The 22,035-nt window shown below is 29.5% G+C and overlaps 3 protein-coding genes across 9 annotated transcripts in view; 2 read left to right on the top strand and 1 right to left on the bottom strand.

Moving 5' to 3' along the window:
* Nucleotides 1–8,230, top strand: part of LOC107170575 (Cbl-associated protein) — a 52,496-nt gene extending 44,266 nt beyond the window's left edge. For all 6 annotated transcript variants that reach the window (XM_089224351.1, XM_089224350.1, XM_089224354.1 and 3 more), the window contains 8 exons: nucleotides 4,392–4,596; nucleotides 4,660–4,797; nucleotides 4,957–5,071; nucleotides 5,164–5,275; nucleotides 5,557–5,679; nucleotides 5,826–5,941; nucleotides 6,023–6,114; nucleotides 7,403–8,230. In XM_089224351.1, the coding sequence (XP_089080477.1) occupies nucleotides 4,392–4,596; nucleotides 4,660–4,797; nucleotides 4,957–5,071; nucleotides 5,164–5,275; nucleotides 5,557–5,679; nucleotides 5,826–5,941; nucleotides 6,023–6,114; nucleotides 7,403–7,574 (1,073 nt within the window). In that variant the 3' untranslated portion in view covers nucleotides 7,575–8,230. The remainder of the gene's footprint in view (nucleotides 1–4,391; nucleotides 4,597–4,659; nucleotides 4,798–4,956; nucleotides 5,072–5,163; nucleotides 5,276–5,556; nucleotides 5,680–5,825; nucleotides 5,942–6,022; nucleotides 6,115–7,402) is intronic.
* A 1,977-nt stretch (nucleotides 8,231–10,207) lies between these two features.
* Nucleotides 10,208–21,225, bottom strand: LOC107170566 (uncharacterized). 2 transcript variants are annotated; one of them, XM_089223649.1, is made up of 6 exons: nucleotides 20,878–21,225; nucleotides 19,930–20,100; nucleotides 19,051–19,186; nucleotides 12,516–12,664; nucleotides 11,867–12,094; nucleotides 10,208–10,629 (listed from the first exon to the last, which is right to left on the bottom strand). In XM_089223649.1, exons 1-6 carry the CDS (start codon nucleotides 21,025–21,027, stop codon nucleotides 10,480–10,482), a joined length of 984 nt encoding a protein of 327 aa, XP_089079775.1. In that variant the 5' UTR covers nucleotides 21,028–21,225; the 3' UTR covers nucleotides 10,208–10,479. The 2 variants fall into 2 exon arrangements, with proteins under 2 accessions (XP_089079775.1, XP_089079776.1); XM_089223650.1 differs by having other exon boundaries at nucleotides 11,867–12,076.
* On the top strand, nucleotides 14,115–16,772 carry LOC149057392 (uncharacterized). The gene is made up of 3 exons (XM_089222014.1): nucleotides 14,115–14,697; nucleotides 16,103–16,554; nucleotides 16,654–16,772. Exons 1-3 carry the CDS (start codon nucleotides 14,681–14,683, stop codon nucleotides 16,770–16,772), a joined length of 588 nt encoding a protein of 195 aa, XP_089078140.1. The 5' UTR covers nucleotides 14,115–14,680.
* Nucleotides 21,226–22,035: the final 810 nt, after the last annotated feature.

Below are 22,035 nucleotides of genomic sequence, written 5' to 3'. Positions count from 1 at the left end.
CACGGGTGAGTGAATACATTATTGTGACATTCTTCCACGTTATTGACCCCGATCATAATACACAAACTACAAACGGCAACCACCAGACGAGAGCGCTGCCATCGCCTGTAGCTCGGTCTGTCCCATTCCGATTATTTTGCCGCCGAACATGTGGTAGTGTATGATCGTCTTCGGATGGTGACGTCGGTTGTTTGTTCGGTCATGGGTTGAGTTGGGTCAATGCGTGTTTATAGTTATCGTCGCCACCCTCCGTACGATATTCCCATTGTAATAAATTCGAGTTTTGGGTGTTATGGCTGGCGATGACATGAAAAAACCGCTCTTGTTGCCAGCTAGAACAGTCAGTTTAAGGAGGATCGTCGTCAACGGTGACTGTAAGTACTAATTTAGTACCTACCTACTGTTAGCAATAAAGCTAATTTACAAATGAATGAAAATTTAAATGAACTAAAAGTTTTCATGCGAATGCTAGAATAGAGCTTAAATGGTTTTGGAGGTCAATATGCAATGCATATGAACTGGCATAATTACCAAGACAGTGCAATTACTGATATTATATTTGTTGTATATACTATATCGGTTAAAATAATGGATGTTCTTTCATTGAAATAATTTGTTCACAGTTCATATTATGTATGCTTTAAAGACTGGGTAATTAAATATTATGTATTATTTTAAATAATATTTTACCACGAAATACGTATAAAGACAAGACTGAAAAGTATTCGTAACCACAGTTTATTCAAATGCGTGCAATCATATCGTGTACCAACGTTTATATTATTATTACTTACATCATTAAATATACAATATACATATATATAAATATGTAATATTAAAACTTAAATTTATTAGAAATTAAAAAAGAGTAAAATACTTCAAAAAATAATAGTTAAAACATTAACTATTTTTGTTCACGTAATTTCCAATAATTTCATACAACTTTGGTTTCTTATGCATTATAATTTTCGAAAAATATCCAAAATTTATAAGTACGTTATAGATATATATTTATATACATGTATAATATATTTTATACTAAATCTATTAAAATTGGTTAAATTGAAGTGGGTATTTTACCATCAGTGTTTTGGTTAAACGTGTAAACTACCATATATATTTTTATTAAATTACTCGTTTTTAAGTTAAAAAAATTGTAGAACATTCTTACCCTATATTTATAACACAAGAAGTATCTTTAATGCTTTTAAAAATATAAAATTTGATTTTAAGGTGTCCTAAAGATAATTTCAAAGCTTAATGTTAACTCATAAAAAACACGTAACTACATAATTACTAAATTACATTTTAAGTTTAAAGTTCCCGTAATTGTATAACCACTAAATTAAAACTTAAGTATATGATATTTATATATTGTTTTCTGGGTTGTTCTTTTTTGCAACTGAATGAATAAAACATTGTAAAAACAAAAAAAAAGTATATAATATTGTTCATGTGTAATATACTGTAAATTATTATCTATATTATATCGATCATCATATTCATGTACATATGTAGGTACTCTCAATGGGAAGTCGATATTAATCACTAGGTCAGTTTCAAACTTTACATTAAATTATAACTATGAAGTTCATAGTATAATATAGCGCTATAGTCCAGAAAAATTGTGTGGAGAATAGATACAGATCAAAAACCTATATAGAAGTCGGTAGATCACACAGTTTGTCAGAACCAAAATGTATTGTTATAGGTTATAGCCATTTATAGGTATATACGTGTATATATATATACACACGTATGAGATATCCATACCCATTTAAACATATTTTAACTGTGTTTATATAGTATATCATATTATCATACACAAAACCAAAATCATAAATCATAATAATATACCAATGTATCAATATAATTCGTAATGCATTTCTATTCGCTGAGCAAAAACGTTTTGCCAAGATACAAAGGAAGGTTATCCGGCATAATGTATAAAAAACAAAAAACTTAGAGCCCCGCTCACTCAAATAGTAGGCATGCTTTTGGAATATCAATAGAACAAACTTTTAATAGCAGTATTTATTACTTATTGACTATTACAGCTGTTAGTATAATAATTGTACATTACCTAAAATAATAATAGTATTTTCATGTTTAACTACTTCATGTTATAATAATATATTATAAATATTTTATGTGATGTACATTATTGTACATACTATTTAGATAGGAGTACTTTTTTTCGTGTGCAAATGAAAAAATAATATGAAATAGTTTATTTGTCAAGTCACAAACCATTTACCTTGAACATAATTTTTTCCACGGTTGATTTCATCTATGGTAATGTTCCATTTCATTAAAAAATTAGATATAATCTATTAAGTATCCGAACCGCTAACGTTCGGGCGTTTGTCTGTTTAATATGTTTTGTCTATATAATAAAGTCGGAATAATAACTATACGAGTTTTACATCTGCGCGCTTCACCATATTATGAAACAGAATCGTGAATAGTTTAACCGCAGGTATATTTCAATGCTCTTGGTAAATACATATTTAATATTGTTTCCAGATAGAAATACAAGCTCGAGGACATTATAGGTCAAACAGTTTTGTTCCGCCCACGGGAAAAAAAACTTCAGCTGTATATATACAACATATACCATCATATAATACCTCCCCCCTCGTGCTACTAACTATTGCCTCACCAACCCTTTTCCCGTCTTAAGGTCACGCGTCCAGGCGCCGATATTAAATTAGATTATAGTGCACTTTCAACCCTATCTCCGCTTTGTTTGAGTCTTTAACTCAACCCTTGCGATAGTAAAATTAGGTTTCCGAAGGTCCCCGGGAAATAAAGAATTGCCTCGTAAAATAAAATAAAATAAAAACCTGTAGGTCTACTTTTACGAGCCTCGCGCTCACAAACGCGTTATATTATAAATTATAAGCAACATGTTTAAGTGCGCATGTAGTAGATTGTCAATGTCCGTGTGAATAATGGAAAAAGTGTGGTCTTGTTTAATCAGTAGCAGCTGGCCGATCAAAGGAAACGACCGACTACAGCTCTTAAACGTAGTGTAATATACACGCGGGGTTCAAAAAAACTACATAAAATCAATTTTGTTTCGACATACCAATATTTTTAGAACGGCTTCTAAATTTGCTCTCGGTTTTCCATTGTACGAGCACAAGACTGTAAAATATTTCACTATATTATCTTCGTAAAAATAGGCAACTTTCTTAACTACATTTACTTTTTTTCTTTGGGGAATTTTCTCCGTTTTAGTATAATCTTTGCTTAGCAGATATTTATTATAATGTTTACTAATAAAAGAAATCTTTCCACTGACAGCTGATTTTCAAGAATTTCCTATCAAATCTATCACTTTCAATTTGTTCTATGTAAATTATTAATTTGACAATGGAGAAAGTATCGTGATAAACAATCGCGAACTTGCATAATATTAACTATCCGATTATTAAATATAGTCATTTTTCCCTCTGATTTCATATTATTTATCGTACAAAAATCAATAAACTTTATACCTTAGAAAATAATAAACTTAATAATAAATATAGTGACGTAATACCACGTCAATCACGATTATAATTTATAGTTATTTTTATGATTGTCCAATATCTTACATGGTGCACTCGGCCTGGCGTATATACTGACATCTGGTTATTTTGATCAGATATAATATCTATTTTTAATTGTGCTCTAAAATCTCACGTGAAGCATTGCAGAAAATTTAAGTCAAACTAATCGATTTTTTTTCTAGTTGCGTAGCTTTCACGTAGATGAAAAAAATGAAACATGTTTCGCTAGAGCCCATTGTCAAAAGAAGAGAAACCGATAATTATATTGCCGTTTGGACGTGTTTAACGACCCGTGTTACATTGATCTTCCATTCACTGGTAGCACGTGTTCGAATATTTTCTAGACTGAAGGTCTTTTAATATTATATATACAATGTTTCTGGAAAAAACACAACAAAACGAATGTAGGACTATGAAAAGATGGTTTTTTTTTTATCACATTATGGTTTTATCGAAGCATTGGCATAATTTTGATAGTACCGACTGGCAACTATAAATGTTAGGGTTGGCGAGTGAAGGGAAGCAAAGAATGAAAATTACCGCACGCAACTCATTGTGTCCATTGTTGATTTTGTCATCATTCTTTTCATTGTTCAGTACAGCTATTCGTTCGTTCCCTATGGTATTCGATTCCTAATTTTAACTGACATATATGAGGGGACCGACTGTGTATGCAATAACCGACTTTTAGTTGCAACAAAATATTTGTGCATTATCGGGCTTCACTGAAAATGCAATACCTCCTATGGTATTTTAAGAAGTACCTACTAGTATAATATTTTAGTTGAACGCTAATGTTTATCATTTAAAATAAAGCTAACAAAATAATTTTAGATTCACCGCACAAATATGCGGAGTCGGAGGTGACATTACAGTATCGTCGTCCGGTTAGAAATGAAATTAAAGAAGAATGGTCAGAAGAAGAGTTAGCTAACAAGCAGGCAGAAGCTATGAGAAGGATTTACCAAGAGGAAAGACGGAGAAAGTACCTTCAAGAACTTCAAGACATGTCGAATAGGAGACACGCAGACAACTTATTGTTAGTGGCAAAACATGACTATAATATCAAAGTAAAATTTAAAAATTTAATATTTTTTTTTAGGCCTTCTCAAAAATCTCCTATCCCCTTAAACCGCTACGATGACTTCGTAGACGAAAGTCAACAGCCACCAAGAAGTCGTACTCCAGAACCAAAGCTCGTAGCAAGAGCTTTATATAATTTTGTTGGCCAAACGTCCAGGTAATGAAACGTTATTACTGTTATCAATTGTATTCATCCAATAGCATTGGTCCTATTATAGCCTTATTATATAACCGGACATAAATATACTATAATTTATAATATATAGGTATTGGTAGTATGTTATTTATATTTTAATTTCTGTGCGATTGTATATAGAGAACTATCGTTCCGGAAAGGTGACATCATATTCGTCCGGAAGCAGATTGACAAGAATTGGTACGAGGGGGAACACAACGCCATGGTCGGATTGTTTCCTTTCAACTATGTCGAGGTGTGTACTGCGTATTATTCAATTCAAAAATTCCGTTTTCCGGTCCACAGAGCTCACGCAGCAAAAAAGTTAAAATTTTGTATTTTTGGCAGGTTATTCCGTACGATGGAGTCAGGACAACGCCGCACAGACCTTACGAGGGCCAGGCAAGAGCAAAATTCAATTTTGTGGCACAGACCAATATGGAATTGTCGTTAGTCAAAGGTAAAAATAAAAAATACGATTAAAACATTTATACACGACTACGGTAATAAATAATAGTAATATTATAAAATAATGAATCACCAGCAAATAACATTCGGCAGTGACGGGTGATTACGATGACGTTTAACGTTCAATGAACGTTGAACACTGCAAGCAAAGTTCGTTATATGAACCACTCCTTACTCGGTTTGGAATTAATTCGTCAAGACAGACATACGTGTTATTCAAATGTAATAGTATATTATAATATAATTATATGTTTGTGTTATTTTCGTCATCAGGGGAACTGGTTGTTCTGACTAGGCGTGTTGACAACAACTGGTACGAGGGCAGAATCGGAAGTAAAAAAGGAATATTCCCTGTATCTTATGTCACAGTTTTAGTGGAACCAGGCGATCATCCGAGTAATTAAAATATTATTATCATTATTATTTGCACATAATTTAGTAATTCGTGCGCTTGCCCGTTCGATGATTATGATATGTATCGATATAGGTATCGAGTATGCGTCATTCCGATCCAAAACTCATTTGGTTCGTTTTATTTTCAGATCCGTCGACAAGCGAGTCATTCAAGCCCGTGGCGTCCCCGGCATCGCATTCTCTGATTACCAGCAACCCGCCGAAGACGCAGCACATGTACCAGCCGGATAGCTATTCTTCAATGGTATCAAATCGTCTAAACAAAAAAAAACTTGTTATACTTTATGAAGTTAGGGAAACTTATTGTCGATGATATTGATTGTAGCCGACAAGAAGTTCCGGGACCCAAACGAATAAGAAACAAACAAATAACATGAACGAAACTCTACATGTTGACGTACATTCAGAACCCATGCCGTAAGTAAACGAATACATTTTTCATACTATATGGATGCAAAGTTTAATAGTTTATTTGTTTATTTATTTTAACAACATTATCATTTATAAAGAAAAAATATTCATCACACTCCGTTACTTGTTAGGTGCATTTATCTATTATTTTTACAAATAATATTTATTATGTAAAATATGTGATAGACAATCATAGAATTAATTGTTGTGTATGTCAGGCGCTGAAAGGGAAGCCTCTAACATGATTGTTACCGTTATGATGGCATTCTTAAATAATATCGTAATATGTTGGTAGGTTGATTATTAAATACTGAAACCAGTCAGGAACAATATTTTGCTTTAAATTTTATATTTTACATTATCAAGCATCTAATCGTATAGATACAAGATACTTTAGTCTAAAAAAATTCTATGTTATCTATGACTGTGTAGGACTATAGAAGAAAACATTTCATTACAATAATGCTAAAAATCGTTCTTTTTCGTATTGTAGAAAAAATCACGATCATCATATGATACTATGTTGTAATAATGCTAAAAATCGTTCTTTTTCGTATTGTAAAAAAATCACGATCATAATATGATACTATTGTTATCAACGAAAAAACATACTAGAGGTGTGAACTGACAAAAATAATCAGTACAATGTTTATGTATTATTATATGTATTTATACTATGTTTTGCGTTTATGCAGATGTTGACTGTAGAGTCAAATTTGATAAGATACATTGAATAAGTGAATTATTTTATTTTATTTCATTTATTTCGACTTACCAAAGTTAGGTTCCTTGTAAGGTCTGACTTGATTCTATGAGCTTGCTTACCCATATTTATACGTAGCAATGACGAAATCGTAGAATATGATTTACTTGATGAAAAACGTATACGTCACTCGTGCACAAAACATACGATATAAAAATTTATCTAATATACGTGTTTCATTATTTTATCCGTATAAAATATGTTTATCTTACTATTATCTCACTAGATTGCATATTCAAAATTGACGCTTATTTCAATAATATTTTTTACATTATAATTAAATATATTTTTTAATTCAAAAATATAATCCGTACACATACGATGCATTTCAGCAGCATGTATATAATCATAAAATCATTTTATTTAAATTAAATTAAATTAAAAATCATTATACTGTAGAAGGACGAATAAAACATAAAATAAGTAGGTATAATGTGAATGTTGAGACCAATGTATACATGCGACCAATATAACATTACAATACATTATAATATTAAAAAATGAGCGATTTATCACTCGAGTTGTTGACAGTTATAGGGCGTTATACAATTATAAGCCACAGAACAGTGACGAATTGGAACTTAGAGAAGGCGACGTAGTCTTCGTAATGGAAAAATGCGACGACGGTTGGTACGTGGGATCGAGTAAGCGGACAGGATGTTTCGGCACTTTTCCCGGCAATTATGTCCAACGCAGTATCTGATCTGTTCACGAAAAAACAAAATAATTTTCTAAAAAATCATCCATGTGTCTCCTCCTCGACCCCAGCTCCGTGTCCCCGGATTCTCACTTGTCTCTCTAAGTAAAACATAATATTTTTATATACCAAAGGATTTTGCATTATCTATAAGTTGTTTTTTTTTTTTTATTATTATTGGTTATAGTTTTAAACGTTCACTGTTAACATATAATACGTATTATGTGTAATGTACATTTTGTCTGTAATTAGATATTGTGTTGTTATAATCGAATAACATTATATTATTACTATTATTATTATCATTATTATTATTATTATTATTATTACGATTATAATTATTGTAAATTAAAAAACACTAGTCAATCAATATCACTATTAGAGATACAATAGAATATTATATACCTAGGAAGGTACTCTATTAATATTCTAATGGTATAGACCACTATATAGGTACTTTAATACATTATACTTCAACAAAGTTGTTAATATTTGTATAATAATAATATAATACTATTTTACTTTTATGCATAATAATAATATAGAACGTACGTCATTTATGACCGATCGACACATGTGTAAACCTAAACTGCTTTGTTTTTCTAAGAATCTTAGCCCCTCTGAACGAAACCAGAATATATTATATTATGTTATTTTATTGACGTGCCTTGATTTTTTTTTTTTTAATTCGTCTTCGGGAGACTGGAAACAAACTTTTATTTTTAACTACCTACTATACTTATTTGAGATTTTCCTCAGCTATATATTGATTTATTGTTGTCTTTAGTGTCAATAAAAATGAATGCCGTTCAAAAAATAACTATGCATATATAATATTTATTACCATACATTCGAATCAAATACATTTTATACTCATCGCTACACACACACACACACACACACACACACACACACACACACACACACACACACACACACACACACACACACACGTACCCAAACACAAACACAAACACATTAGACAGGAATATCATTGAATTTTTTTTCTCTAGGGAGGGATGGGTCAAAAGTAAATTGGTGGCCCACACACCGATTATTACTACTTACATGTTCTATGGATGTACATATATTATAATTCCATTTGAGGGGCCAAGCCCTCCTCCCGCGTGAATAGGATGTCCAAAAACACACACGTATATATTATAAATTAATACTAATTGTTTTAAATTTTTATGTAATATGATCATATTTTTCATTAATTGTATTTTCGTAAGACAAAGTGTTCCTTAATTAATAGGTATAATATTATACAGATAGATTGACGAAACATCTATAACCATCAAATGTTATGTCGATAAATCACAAGCACATAGCACATATTAATATATATATATATATAATTACTATATATTATAAACTATTTTATGAGCTCAGTTTAAAATTCAAATAGAATAATATCTCGAATGTGTATATCATTTTCTTTTCACCCAAATGACAAAATTTATAATTTATATATTATATATATGTTTTTTCAATTATAAAATACACCTGTGCTGTCCAAAAGCATATTATTATTTAGTTGTATAATACTTGTTTCGTGAAATCTATCCTTGATGTTATAATAATATATATTATGATCATTTTTGTTTAATTATAATATATTATGAGGTAAATGTACCTACAACACTATTTGTCTGTTTGTACACGTACATTTTAGCACAGAATATGCTTAATGAATGATAAATAAACTAATATAAAAAATATCGACACATTGATTTCATCTATATTTTCAATTGTATTTATTATTTTCTTTAACAAAATATGAGACTATATCATAAATGTATATTTATACCTACTATAATATTTTTACCAGTATATAACCACAAATCTTGACTTTTGAGTGTTTTAATAAATCTAAGTAGATACAACAAATTATCGATTTCGTGTCTATGTTTTAAAAATATTCACATTAAATAACCAATAGTACTTAAATATAGTAGGTATGTTTATAGGTTTTATACACTTATTCACTTGTTTGTAATCAATGATATATAATTATTGTATGTTAATATATTACAACTTTGTTTGAGTTACATCATACACTAATAATGCAGTATATTTATTGTTTATCATTATTGTTACTTATTTTATATAGGTATATTTATCAAACATAAGTATTTGTTGACTTATACCAAAATGTAGACATCATAGATTTCAAATAATTTTGTGTACATAACTAGACAGGAAATAATTTTTATTTTTAATTAAATAATAATTGTAGACTGTGGTTGATACCTAAATAGTAAATATAGTGCATTGTATCATGGGAATGAAGGCGATATCATAAAAGGAATATAGGTCACAAACTTAAAACAGGTAATTAAAAATTATGAAATGAACAACGAACAACAAAATAATAGTTCAAAAGGGGCCTGGTATGGCACAGTTGGCCTAATGTCTGCTGTGTTCGACGCTTACTCCCAGATGAGTAAACACCCAATTTTTTGGTAACGAATCATTGTCCAACATAAACAATTGTTCCTCAACCAACTACTACCATCCAAAAAAACTAATAACGATAGTTGGCGTAAATCAAAGACCAATTAAAAAATAATAATAATAATAATTCAAAAACGAATTTAATGGCTATGAGAAAAAGTATAAATTCACACGCCTAAGCATACACTATCAGTTAAATACAATATATAATTAATTTTTTTTAACTCCTATTGTTAATTAAAAAAAAATGAAGTTTATATAATAATTAATTGCTGAATCTCTTTGTTTAAAACTTAAAATTCATAAATATAAATAAACTGTAAAAAAAAAAAAATAGTAAAATATAAAATAAATTCTAATTATAAAAATGATAAATATTGAAATTGAAACCACCAAAATGGCTGAGTATAGACAATTTAAACTATTGTGATATCCTATAATCAAATAAGTTTTAAGATGATGAATATTCACTTCCATTTGTATCCTCATTTATTGTTTCAGTCTTCTCTCTCTCATGGGAAAAAGTCTTGGTTTTTGTGTTTTTTTTTTGTTTTGTCGTCACAGGATTTACGATGACTCTAGATAGGTTGTCAACCATTAACTATAATTATAAACAAACATAATATTGTTTTAGATAGTATATTGATAAATTCAAACAAACATCAATATATGATTATTATGATATTAAATGCATAATAACATTCTTAAATTGTAACGAACTTCTAAGTACAAACTATACAATTTATAATTAAATCTATATTTTTTAATTATTATTGTAGTCTAGAAATCAAAATATGTATGTAAGCACCTAATATTTGTTGCATTGGGCGATTTTTACTAAAATGTATTTCAACAAGAAGCTTTCTAAATTTAATCAAACTGAAGTATTACTAATTACAACTTATGTCTTATGCTGTTATAACTGTGGAACTCGGGGAAGTATTAAAATTATTAAATATTTTTTTTTTTTTAATGTAGGTAGGTATTTGAATTCACACAAAAACTTTGTACAAATAGTAATATATACAATCGACATAATGTTATATATTTACGAATTCTTTACACCAATTAGTAATTACCAATATATTATAATACGGCAGTAGTTATATATATTGATAGTCATTTAGTATATACTTAATACCTATTATAGTATTATTGCATATTTTTATTTGAGTCGATGAAAACTAAGTATTCCTATCGCGTAAGTGGCGATATATTATGAGCTTGATGGTCTGAATATTATATAACTGAATTGAAATCGATGAACTTATAATAAATTTACATAACGTTGGTTATAAGTACCGTTAACACTTATAAGTATTTAACACGGGTTTATTTTTAAATAATTCATCAGTCAAGTATGAAAAGTATTATATATTTATAGATACCTGCAAGTACCACAATATAGTTACAGTTTTTAACTTTTAAACAAGTTTACAATTATAATATATTAGACAGTGAAAAAATGAACAATCAACTCAAAATTAAATTTGATATATTTATTGAACGGAATAACATGACTTTAGTCAAAATCCAAAAATTATTTGATAGCAATATTTTCGTTCTTATAAGCTATTATAATATATATTAATTTGTTTAATATTCAAAATGTCAATGATCGACTTTAAATTTGGCATAAGATATTTCATAATCTGATTTATTTTATTGAGTACCTAAATCTATTGTCAGTAATGACACTTTTTAACAATAATCCCACATAAATACAATTATATAAACCCCCCGTTTTTATTATTAATCAAGTTTAAATAAATTCGTAGATTTATAAAATATTGAACTAAATAATAACCAATATATTATTTTAATATTCACATACTTACATTTTTTTGTTCGTACACATATTGTATAAACATTTCTATGTAGCACTTAGCCATTTGTTCAGGGATTTCCATCATTTTGACTAGTAAAGATGCTCCTTCCCTAAGTCGTAGACAGCCCATCTCCACCAACAATAAGCTATTAGCTACCTCAACCGGTGTCACGCCATCGTTGAGTTTCTTCCAAATCTGACGAAACGCCTTTGGCAACAACTTTGGTTCAAAAACAAACTATGAAGTTCAGGTTGAGTAGGTATAGATTAAATTAAAAAAAAAAATACTTTCAAATACTAATTTTAAATTGTGAGCGACATAAATTTTAATTGTTGTTTGGTATTTTTCATGTCTTTAGGGCACAATATAGCGCATATTTTAGTTATTTTTAGTACTATAAAATCCTAGCTTTGGTCAATATACATAATAATTTTTGTGCAAATTAGAAAAATAATTTTCGACTACTTACGATGATACAAATCACATACCTTTATTTTAGTGAAAATACACACACTAATTACGGTTACCTGTGATACGGTGCAAATTATAATTTCCCTTAACATTGTTTCATGTTTAAAATTTTAGAATAAAAATAATGCATCATTTTACAATGTTATGTATGACAAAATGGTTAAACACTATTATTTTTTTAACTTACTATTTTCGCCAGCAAGATTGATTCTCCATATAAACTGCATATCAGGCTTCCCAAATATTTTGGTTCAGCGTAAGCATGTTGTTTGATACGGCGAACAAGCTTCACGGATAATTGGCATGCTCTTGGACCCTTTTCACAATGTACAGGCTCTATACAATCATTTATAGGTCACTTTAAATAATATTCAATAAAAATACAAATACATTTATGAAAGTAAATAGCTATTATTATGTAGTTTTAGCTAGTACACGGAGATCATTCTTTGATTAGAGATATGCAATGAGCCCAGATTAAATGAAAGAAACGGGGCTTGGAACCTTTATGATTTTTTCGGTTTCGGTTCCAATTCGGTTCTTCAAAAAAATAAAAATTCGGTACCGGTTTCGATTCCGGTTCTTAAAATTACAGAATTAAGGTTTCGGTTCTGGTACCGGTTAATACCGGTATTTAGAGGTTAATTTTTTTTTTCGAGAAGTAAAAAAAACCAAGTATAAACTTAATTCATATACCCATAGGTGCAAACTAGGGGGAGGGGGCCGCAGCCCCCCCCCCCCCCCCCCCAAAAAAAAAAAATCCTATGACATACAATTTTAAAATGCTATATTGCAATGGTCAGCTTGCCTTTATATATTCAGCCCCCCAAGTCAAAAGTTGAAATTGTGCCAAAATTGTATAACTTATGTCAACAACCAACAATTAATTACTAGATAGAAGCAGTCTGTGGCCTGTGCTCAACATTACACTATTACCACATTAATTGATTGGTTGTTACTTTGTTTTGTATGATAGGTACTATGATATGCTATTTTTAGTGGTGGACACTGCCAATAACGACTATCGAATAATTCGGTAGTGTTATTCGAATGGTCAATAAAAATAAAGGTATTCAAAATTCAAATATTCAATTATGCACTTTAATCGATAGCTTATAATAAAAATAAACGAACATTGCATATTGCGATATTAAAAATTATTGGTTATCCGCCCATCAGTCCTATTTTATTATTATAAAGCCGGATTCCCACGACTGGTGTATTTGGCCAATATTTGGCACTGGTGGTTACTTGCCATGCCGTCGGATCGCCATACTTGTACAATTATTTGTCACTGGTGTCGTTCCCGGCGATTGTCGGTAAATGTGACACAAGTCAAAGGAACGGCCAATATACTTGTACTATTGATCCCACGACTGGTTCGTATAACAGCCAGCAATGGGGACAACAGTGTACTTGGCTACTTGCACTAGTGCTCCAGACGCTCCAGTATTGGCGTACTTGTCAAGTACGCCAGACGTGTGAGCACCATATTCGTGCACTGGTCAAATGTACAATTATTGGCGTATTTGGCAAGTACACCAGTCGTGGGAATCCGGCTTAAGAAACTGTTCAGAAATTATATTAAGGGGGCTGGAGCAACCTTCATATTCCACGCATTTATACCAATAAGCAAAAGTAAAATAAACATACTTCAAGTTGCTTGAATTTAATTTTGAAAACTACATCTGATTTGTGCTTATTTATTCTAGGTTTGCTCGGAAGTGAATTTTTGATTTTTTAATTTTGTGACTATCTAAATTTTAGTCAAAATATAAGTATTTTTTGAAAATAAAATAAACTTACTATGCATAATACTCTATTAACTAAAAATAAAATCGTAAATCTATTTCCGAACAAACCTAGAAAATAGACCAACGAATACAAATCACTTTTCAAAATTAATATAAGTCGATCAAAACAATACGAATTTTTCTTTCTTTTTTGGTACTGTTGGCATAAAATTTGTGCCGGAGAACCGGAACAGAATATTATTCCTCGTTTAATTAGACATGTGCATGCGCGTACGGGCATTCGAACATTTCTAAGAATCTAGGTAGCCGCAATAAAAATAATACCTGTATGCCGGGCGATTATAAATCGATTAGTGATAAGTTGGTTTCCTACTCGATCAAATTTATACTATTATGACAAAACGAAAAAAGTATTACTTGTTTCCAAATAATCGGACAGTGAAGTTCAATTTTTCGTGTCACTTATTTTGTTTGAATTTCAAAATGAATAAAGACTGGCGATTGGGTAAAAAAGCGCGCCTCAGGTTGGGTGCACCACGAAAAAAACCTAACCTGGCTAATCTTAAATGTAAAAAACTTGAAAAAGAACCTGAAGATCATGGAAACAATAATGAGGTAATTATAATACATTGATTATGGTTTGATATATTATGGTTATATTTTTAATGAATAAAAACTGTTTTGTTAGTAACATAAGATTTTATCAATTTTAAATATAATATAGAATTATATAATATATTATATAGGTAGGTATGATTAAATTATATATTCAGTGGATAATTTATTGTATTGATATTACAATGGTCTGTGTGTGTGTGTGTGTTGACAAATTGGATTTTTGTATTTCGCTGTCATTCACAATGAATCAGGTACAACAGAAATTGAGCGAATATCTAATATTGTAATTCTAATGCTCATAAAAATTTAATACGACTTTTCCGGTAAAATTTTTTTTTTTGATAAAAGTAGACAAACTCATGAAGAATCTTGTTTGGAATTTTCAAACCTTAGATTTGTAAAGAAAAATTTGTATGAATTTTTCTAACTAAAAATAAATTGCGAATTTTCGTGATTTTTACGTATTTTGTCAAAATTTGAACTTTCAATGTTTATTAAAAAAATTGTGACTATGTATTTTTAATATTTTTTAACTACTATTGCGACAATATATTAGAAGTCTTGTATTAAAATTTGAAGCTTTTTTACCCAACGAACAAAATTTTATTGTCATTTGTAAAAAAAAAACTTAAAAAGATTTGTACGAGAATTAGTTTTAGAGTTAAACCAATATCTAAAATCTAGTTTTTCAAAATTTGAATTTGCGTAAAAATTCCCGTTTTTCGTTTATTTTTTTTTTGTTTTTCCTGGTGCTTTTGAAAACTATTGGAAATTTCAAAAAATATAGGCATGATTTTTTTTTATAACCATTTTAAGTTCAAATTTTGACGAAATCTATTTAATTATTTTAATTGATATTAATTAAATATTAATATTGTATAAAATATCTAAAACTGAAAACTCGTCTCCGATCAGAATCGTTTTTCGTATACAATGATATTATATCATTAAATTCAAATTTAATATCATCCATTACAGTAGGTAACCCACTTGTAAACTACTGTATAGCAGAGCGACATCCACTTACTTACCCGCTTTTTAAAATTATAAATTAAAACAATACACTCGTAAAACTGAATAGCCCTCATTTTTTTTACAATTATTATTGTAAACAGAATGTATCATAAATCGATATATCACATCATATAATATACCTAACAAAATATTCAATAAATATAATATAATTTAAATATAATACATATTGATCATTGTTAATTTAATGCATTCCTAACTTAAAAATAAATAAAAATGAAATCCATGATTTAGAAAAAAAAACTATAAGGCAACACCAATGCGAGGAATGGCATTTAGAAAGAAAAAAAAGGTTTATTTCAATTATTTTTTGATTAAAAATTATATTTTTATTGTTACATAAATATTTATTACTTTTTACTTTATATAGATTAACAGCCTCTGTATTTGGTAAGATATGCAAATTACGTGAATCCACTTCACGAGACAAAGTCGCCAAGGAATTATTGTTTGGGACTTTTAGCGGCAATGCTGCCACCAGATATGGAATCGAGCACGAAGACATTGCCAAACAGCAGCTTGAAAAAGTTTTAGGCAAAAGTATTAAAAATTCAGGCTTAATAGTAGACCATGATTTATCATTCTTAGCAGCATCTCCTGATGGTCTGGTGGACCATAATACTTTAGTCGAAATTAAATGTCCAGCATCAGCGAAAAGTATGAGTTCTGAAGACGGAATCACTTCAAAAAAAATAAAATGTTGTGAAATAAAAAATGGACAGCTGCATCTCAAACGAAACCACAACTATTATTATCAAGTTCAAGGGCAATTACATATTTCGTGTAAACTATACTGCTATTTTTGCATTTGGACCCCTAAAGGTTTTTAAATATCACTGTACTATATATTTTATGCTTATTATCATGATCATCTATATTTAAATAATTAACTACCTATGTATATTGTGTATGTTTATACAGGTTTAATGTTTGAAAAAATAAAACGTGAAGACAGTTTTTGGGAAAACAAAATGAAAGATCAACTAAAAACATTTTATTTAGAAAGCATGTTGCCTCAACTAATTAATGAAATTTATTAATTTATCATAATCTAATAAACTTATTATTGTATTTATTAGCATTTTTATTTCATGTAATTTAATTTTTTTTAATATTGTGTACAGTTTACAGCAGTCGCGTAGGTAAAGATTATTGAGGGGGGGGGGGGGTCGATATGTATTTTTTTATATTATTTCACATCTATTTACTCATAAAGAAATTTTCTATGTGGGGTTGGGGGGGGGGTTGAATCCCCCCTTACACATGCCCTTGGTTTACAGTGATCACGGCATATTATGTACGCAAGTGGCTCCTGCTAAAATCAATTAAACGGCTAATAGGAAAATTCGACGAATATTTTGATAGTTATCGTAGTTCCGGGAATTCGTATTTCGTCGTGAATAGGCGATAACGGATTACTCACACTAATGTTCGTTTACATCTCACACATTGACAAGGCAAAATAGTCAATGTAATATTAAATGCCTAAACACTACTCCTTAAAACATGCCATGCTCCAGCCCCCTTAATATGTATATGTATACCATTATATAATATTAATTATTAGTCCTTGTCACAATCTGATAACAATTTATACGGGTGTGTATTTTGCTCGTTTTAATAATCATTTTATATTTTTAGACATCATTCATCAACTTACATAACAAGAAATCGTATACAAAACTATTTATAAGTTATAAAATATATGGAAATAATTAGTGTTGGGCGAGTATTGGTTTTTTGAAGTCCAGTCGAGTCCAGTCGAGTTTCAATTACATCGAGTCGAGTCGAGTTCAAAATTCGAGTACTCGAAAAATGTCGAGTACTCAAAAAAAAGTCGAGTACTAGACAATACCCGAGTATTACAAAAAGTCGAGTACTCGAAAAAAGAGTCGAGTATTAGACAATTCCGGAATATTAAAAAAAAAATCACCCAAGTCGGTATATCCGTTCTCAATGATCTTTCATACATGCAGCATTTGATTTTTAGGTTACTATAGTTACTATAATATTAGTTTATATTTTGGTATTTAGTATGTAATATAGCCAATAAATATAGAAACAAATTAAATATGTTTTTAATTAAATAAGATTTGGCTTTATTTATTATTAATTATTATTATTTAATATTTATTATTTATTATCATGAACAAAAAACCTAAATAGTTATACATATATAAAATGTCGTTTTCATAATAATAAATATATATAAAATATAGCAATAACAATCCTAGAATTCTTATCGCGAATACTCGTATTTGGGTTCTCTCAGTTATTTATAGTTTCAACATTTAATAATTATTTTTACATAATATAGTGAAACACTGAAACAAGTACTCGATTCAATTCGAGTATTTGATTCAAGTCGAGTACTCGTATTTACGAGTACAAAATTTTTTTTAGTCGAGTCGAGTTCAAGTACTCGGACTCGACTCGACTAAAGAAAATTTTTCCAAAGTCGAGTACTCGAACAACACTAGAAATTATCATAACTACATGCTTTACAAACCAACGGGCAAATAACAATATTTATATATTTATTTTGGTAAATGCTCATATTTTATTATTTCCTGGAACTGTTAGATTATAGAAATGTACAATTATAATTACCCGTATAAAGTACAACCAAATTTTAAGAATCAACTATTATTTAATAATAAAATATTTTATTATAAAATATATTAATCCAACTTTGAGTGACCTACCTATACTACATAAATACATAATAATATTATTATTCGTATATCTTTAGGTTAGGACGTTGGGTATGAGTCATTGGTGAAATGTCTCGTATGTAGCAGACAATATAATATATATAGATACGATATCGATTAGATATTAATTATATATTACATCGTGTGCGTGTCCGAGTCCTGAGGCCACGTAAAATCAATTTACTACTTTGTTTCACGGTTGTACTAATGATTTTTAAGGATAAAAAGTAAATTCCGTTAAATCGATGATTATAAATTATACAAGCTACAGATGCAGTGCTCACCAACATTCTACATGATGGTATATAAACATTAAGCACTATATGTTATAAGCACTAGGTAAATGTAGGTATTATACCACATACGTTAATTATTATTCATAATATTTTAAATTAAATGACTAAAAACTATATATATTACATTATAAACCTCCCACTTTCTACAAATAAACACCTCTGTAGAATTTTATTAAAGATCCACTTAGAAGAACTATAATTTTTAAACATATATAGGTACCCATTTTAATTGTCTTTTTTATTTGTTGGTTATATAATTTTACATAGAGAGGTAATATTTAAGTTAATTTTATGCAAAAAAAGTTTACTTATTTGTTGATCAAAATCCAATTCCGGCAAATAATGGTCGACATAATATTCTGCTGGGGGCAGAAGCTCCAAGTCAACCCAGTTGGTAATCGGTGTTACTATTCCAATAACATATTCTACACTACCATTGTAAATCTGAAAATTTTATTTCACAAACATCAAAATTTAATTATATAGCCATCCCACATATTTTTTTTTTTTTGTGAAAATAAAATAAATATTACAGTCATATTTTGTTATAAACATAACACATTACTGTATACATAATTATTATTGTTTTTATAATCTGATAATTATAATTATTTTTAATCATGGATAACTGATAAGTGTTTGTTTCTTATTTTAATTTTTAACTCAACTTTTAATTAACTTAAGTAAGTATAAGTACCTATATAACTAGTAAATCATCAGCTGAAAACATTTACTTTTTATTTAATTGTTATTTTAAACAAAACCAATTGTACCTATTTAAATTTACTTATTAAACACGCATTTAAAAAATAAATTTAAGTAAATGTATTTTTACTAATTACTATAAATCACGCGTTCACGTTTTTTTTTACTAAGTTAAATTATACATGTGATACTACGTTAATGTACGGATGCACGCCATTCACATTAATAAGCTCTATAATATTATTTTATACTTACGTAAAATACACGAGACTTTGAATAGGTCGTACCTATGTGCTTTAAAAATTAAAATTCTATTTATTTTGATAAGTAATAAAAACGAGGTGTTAATGTATAAAAAGTGAACGCATATTAATAAAAAATAAAAACTGCAATTCGTGGTAAAATTTAAACAAAAACGTAAATACGAAACGCGCATACTTTAGGTGATTCGAATAATATGTTTAATTGAATTAGGTAAATACTTCTTGCGGTGTTTTAGTCAACACAGGTAATGAGAGTTCTGTCAGATCCAACGAAGAGCACAACAACCGATCGATGGCCATCAGTTGGTCTTTGACGTACGGAAATTTGACCACATGATCCACGCCGATAGTGGCTTTGTTCAGACTCCATTCGACGACGGTGGACGATTCCTATACGATGTGGTAGCGGAAAAAAACATAAAATAATACCTTAGTGATCAAATTATGGTTTAAGTATATAATATAGTTTAATAAGAGTATAAGAACCTATATGCCCCTATGAGTAATGGTTAATCGAGTAGGGGCGAGATGAGGGGGGTAGTTCCCTCCAAATTGTTTTCAAATATTTAAGATCTGATAACCATAAATTATATTTTGACTAATCAAATAGTGTCGTATGCCCATACCCCTCCTTGAAGTATTTATAAAGTTATTAATATATTGAAATAGCTGCACTTAATAACTTTTCACGGAAATACTATAGGGATGCAAAATCGTGTGCTTTAGCAACCTCTCTCTCTAATAACGGATATCATCATTCGCTCTCGAGAACAACAGTTTTGTTTAGTAAATAGCCCGCAGATAGGTGTAAAAACTCAAAAGTATTTTACTTCATATTTCTCAAGACCACATTAAATTATAATTTTCTTCCAAAACTCCAATTTATGTCACAAGTCATACTATCTATTCTGATCTTCATCATGTATAACGAATGGGAAAACTACTAGAACTGTAGAAGACTGCACGTGTCATGCACACAGCCACCCGGTGGCACTGATGTCCTAAAAATCTAGAAGGGTAAAAAATATTTCAAGAGGCCCAATATCTTAATATACCGCAACATACAACTACCACTCACAAAAATACCTTTGGCTAGATGACGAATGAACGCTTGTACGACTAATAAAGTATTATGATATCGTGTAATCATAATTGTGGTAGACTCACCTTGAGACCGGAAATGAGACTCGTAAAGTATTTGCAACCCAAGCCAATCACGGGTATTTCGGTTTTGACGCGGTTCAGACACATCAAACCGGCCACCAGCGAGTTTAACGGTACAGAGTCGCCGTTGCTTAATGTTGCAGTGACGGACATTTTCAATTATTATTTTTTAAATTATAATTCGATTAAAAAAATAATACAGGTAAATATTTTTTGTTGTAAACAGTACGATAATATTAAGTCCAAGTGGCAAGTGGTGACTTGATTCATGAAAGTTAGAGCGAATTGAAAAAATGTGATTTATATCTGCAGACAACGAATGTCGGAAAATATTAGCAGCGAACTGTTAATTTATCGTATTAACTGTTAAATAGATGCGCTAAAAATATATAGTTTGTTTATCTGGTGGTATAAATTGAGGTAATAAGAGGTATATCTATTTTAATATTATTTTGTACTGAGATATGGCAGTCTGAACGATAATACGATAAGAAATTTAAATTATTATTATTATTTTAAGATATTATAAATAAACGATTAAAACCCAACAGATAGAATTTCGATGATTTAATGAATAATTATATTTAATTATTGGTTTATAGTCTTTAATAACCATGATAAATTCTAAAAGGTGTCTATGATATTTTGGGTAGGCATAAACGACCGGATAAACACGATATTTAAATACGAACAACGGATTTCCGTTGGGTAAATATTATTATTGTTACAATACAAATCATAATCTTCATTAAATTTTTGAAAATATAGAAGTATGATATTTTTGAATTTTTAATAGGCAAACCTACTTTTCACGCCCCTAAATATAAATATGTATCACAAATAGCTAGTCCAGTCACATGATAGGGTATACTTAGGGTAGGGATCAAAACTCTCTAAAACACTTTTACACAATATTGTTTCTACATTAGTACCATTAATTAAATTTGATTTTTATACTGTAAGCAGCGCATATACTTGTATTTACGTTAGAAAGTAGAATATAGTAAATTAGGCCAATTAGGGAAATCTTTGTTTCAGTAAGAGTGTTATTTTAAAAGATTTTTTCTCGATTCCCGTTTGACGCTCAACCATTAGCCCTCCCCCTTCCACTCAATAGATTTTCTATTTTAGCCCCGAGTAGTTTGGCCACCCGAGTCGGTC

This window comes from Diuraphis noxia, unplaced genomic scaffold (assembly GCF_037042655.1).
Source record: "Diuraphis noxia isolate RWA-SAM2 unplaced genomic scaffold, SU_Dnox_SAM2 contig0003, whole genome shotgun sequence".
Taxonomy (NCBI): Eukaryota; Metazoa; Arthropoda; class Insecta; order Hemiptera; family Aphididae; genus Diuraphis; species Diuraphis noxia.
The sequence above is the reverse complement of the archived record's forward strand: the minus strand, read 5'-3'. Positions and strand labels throughout refer to the sequence as shown.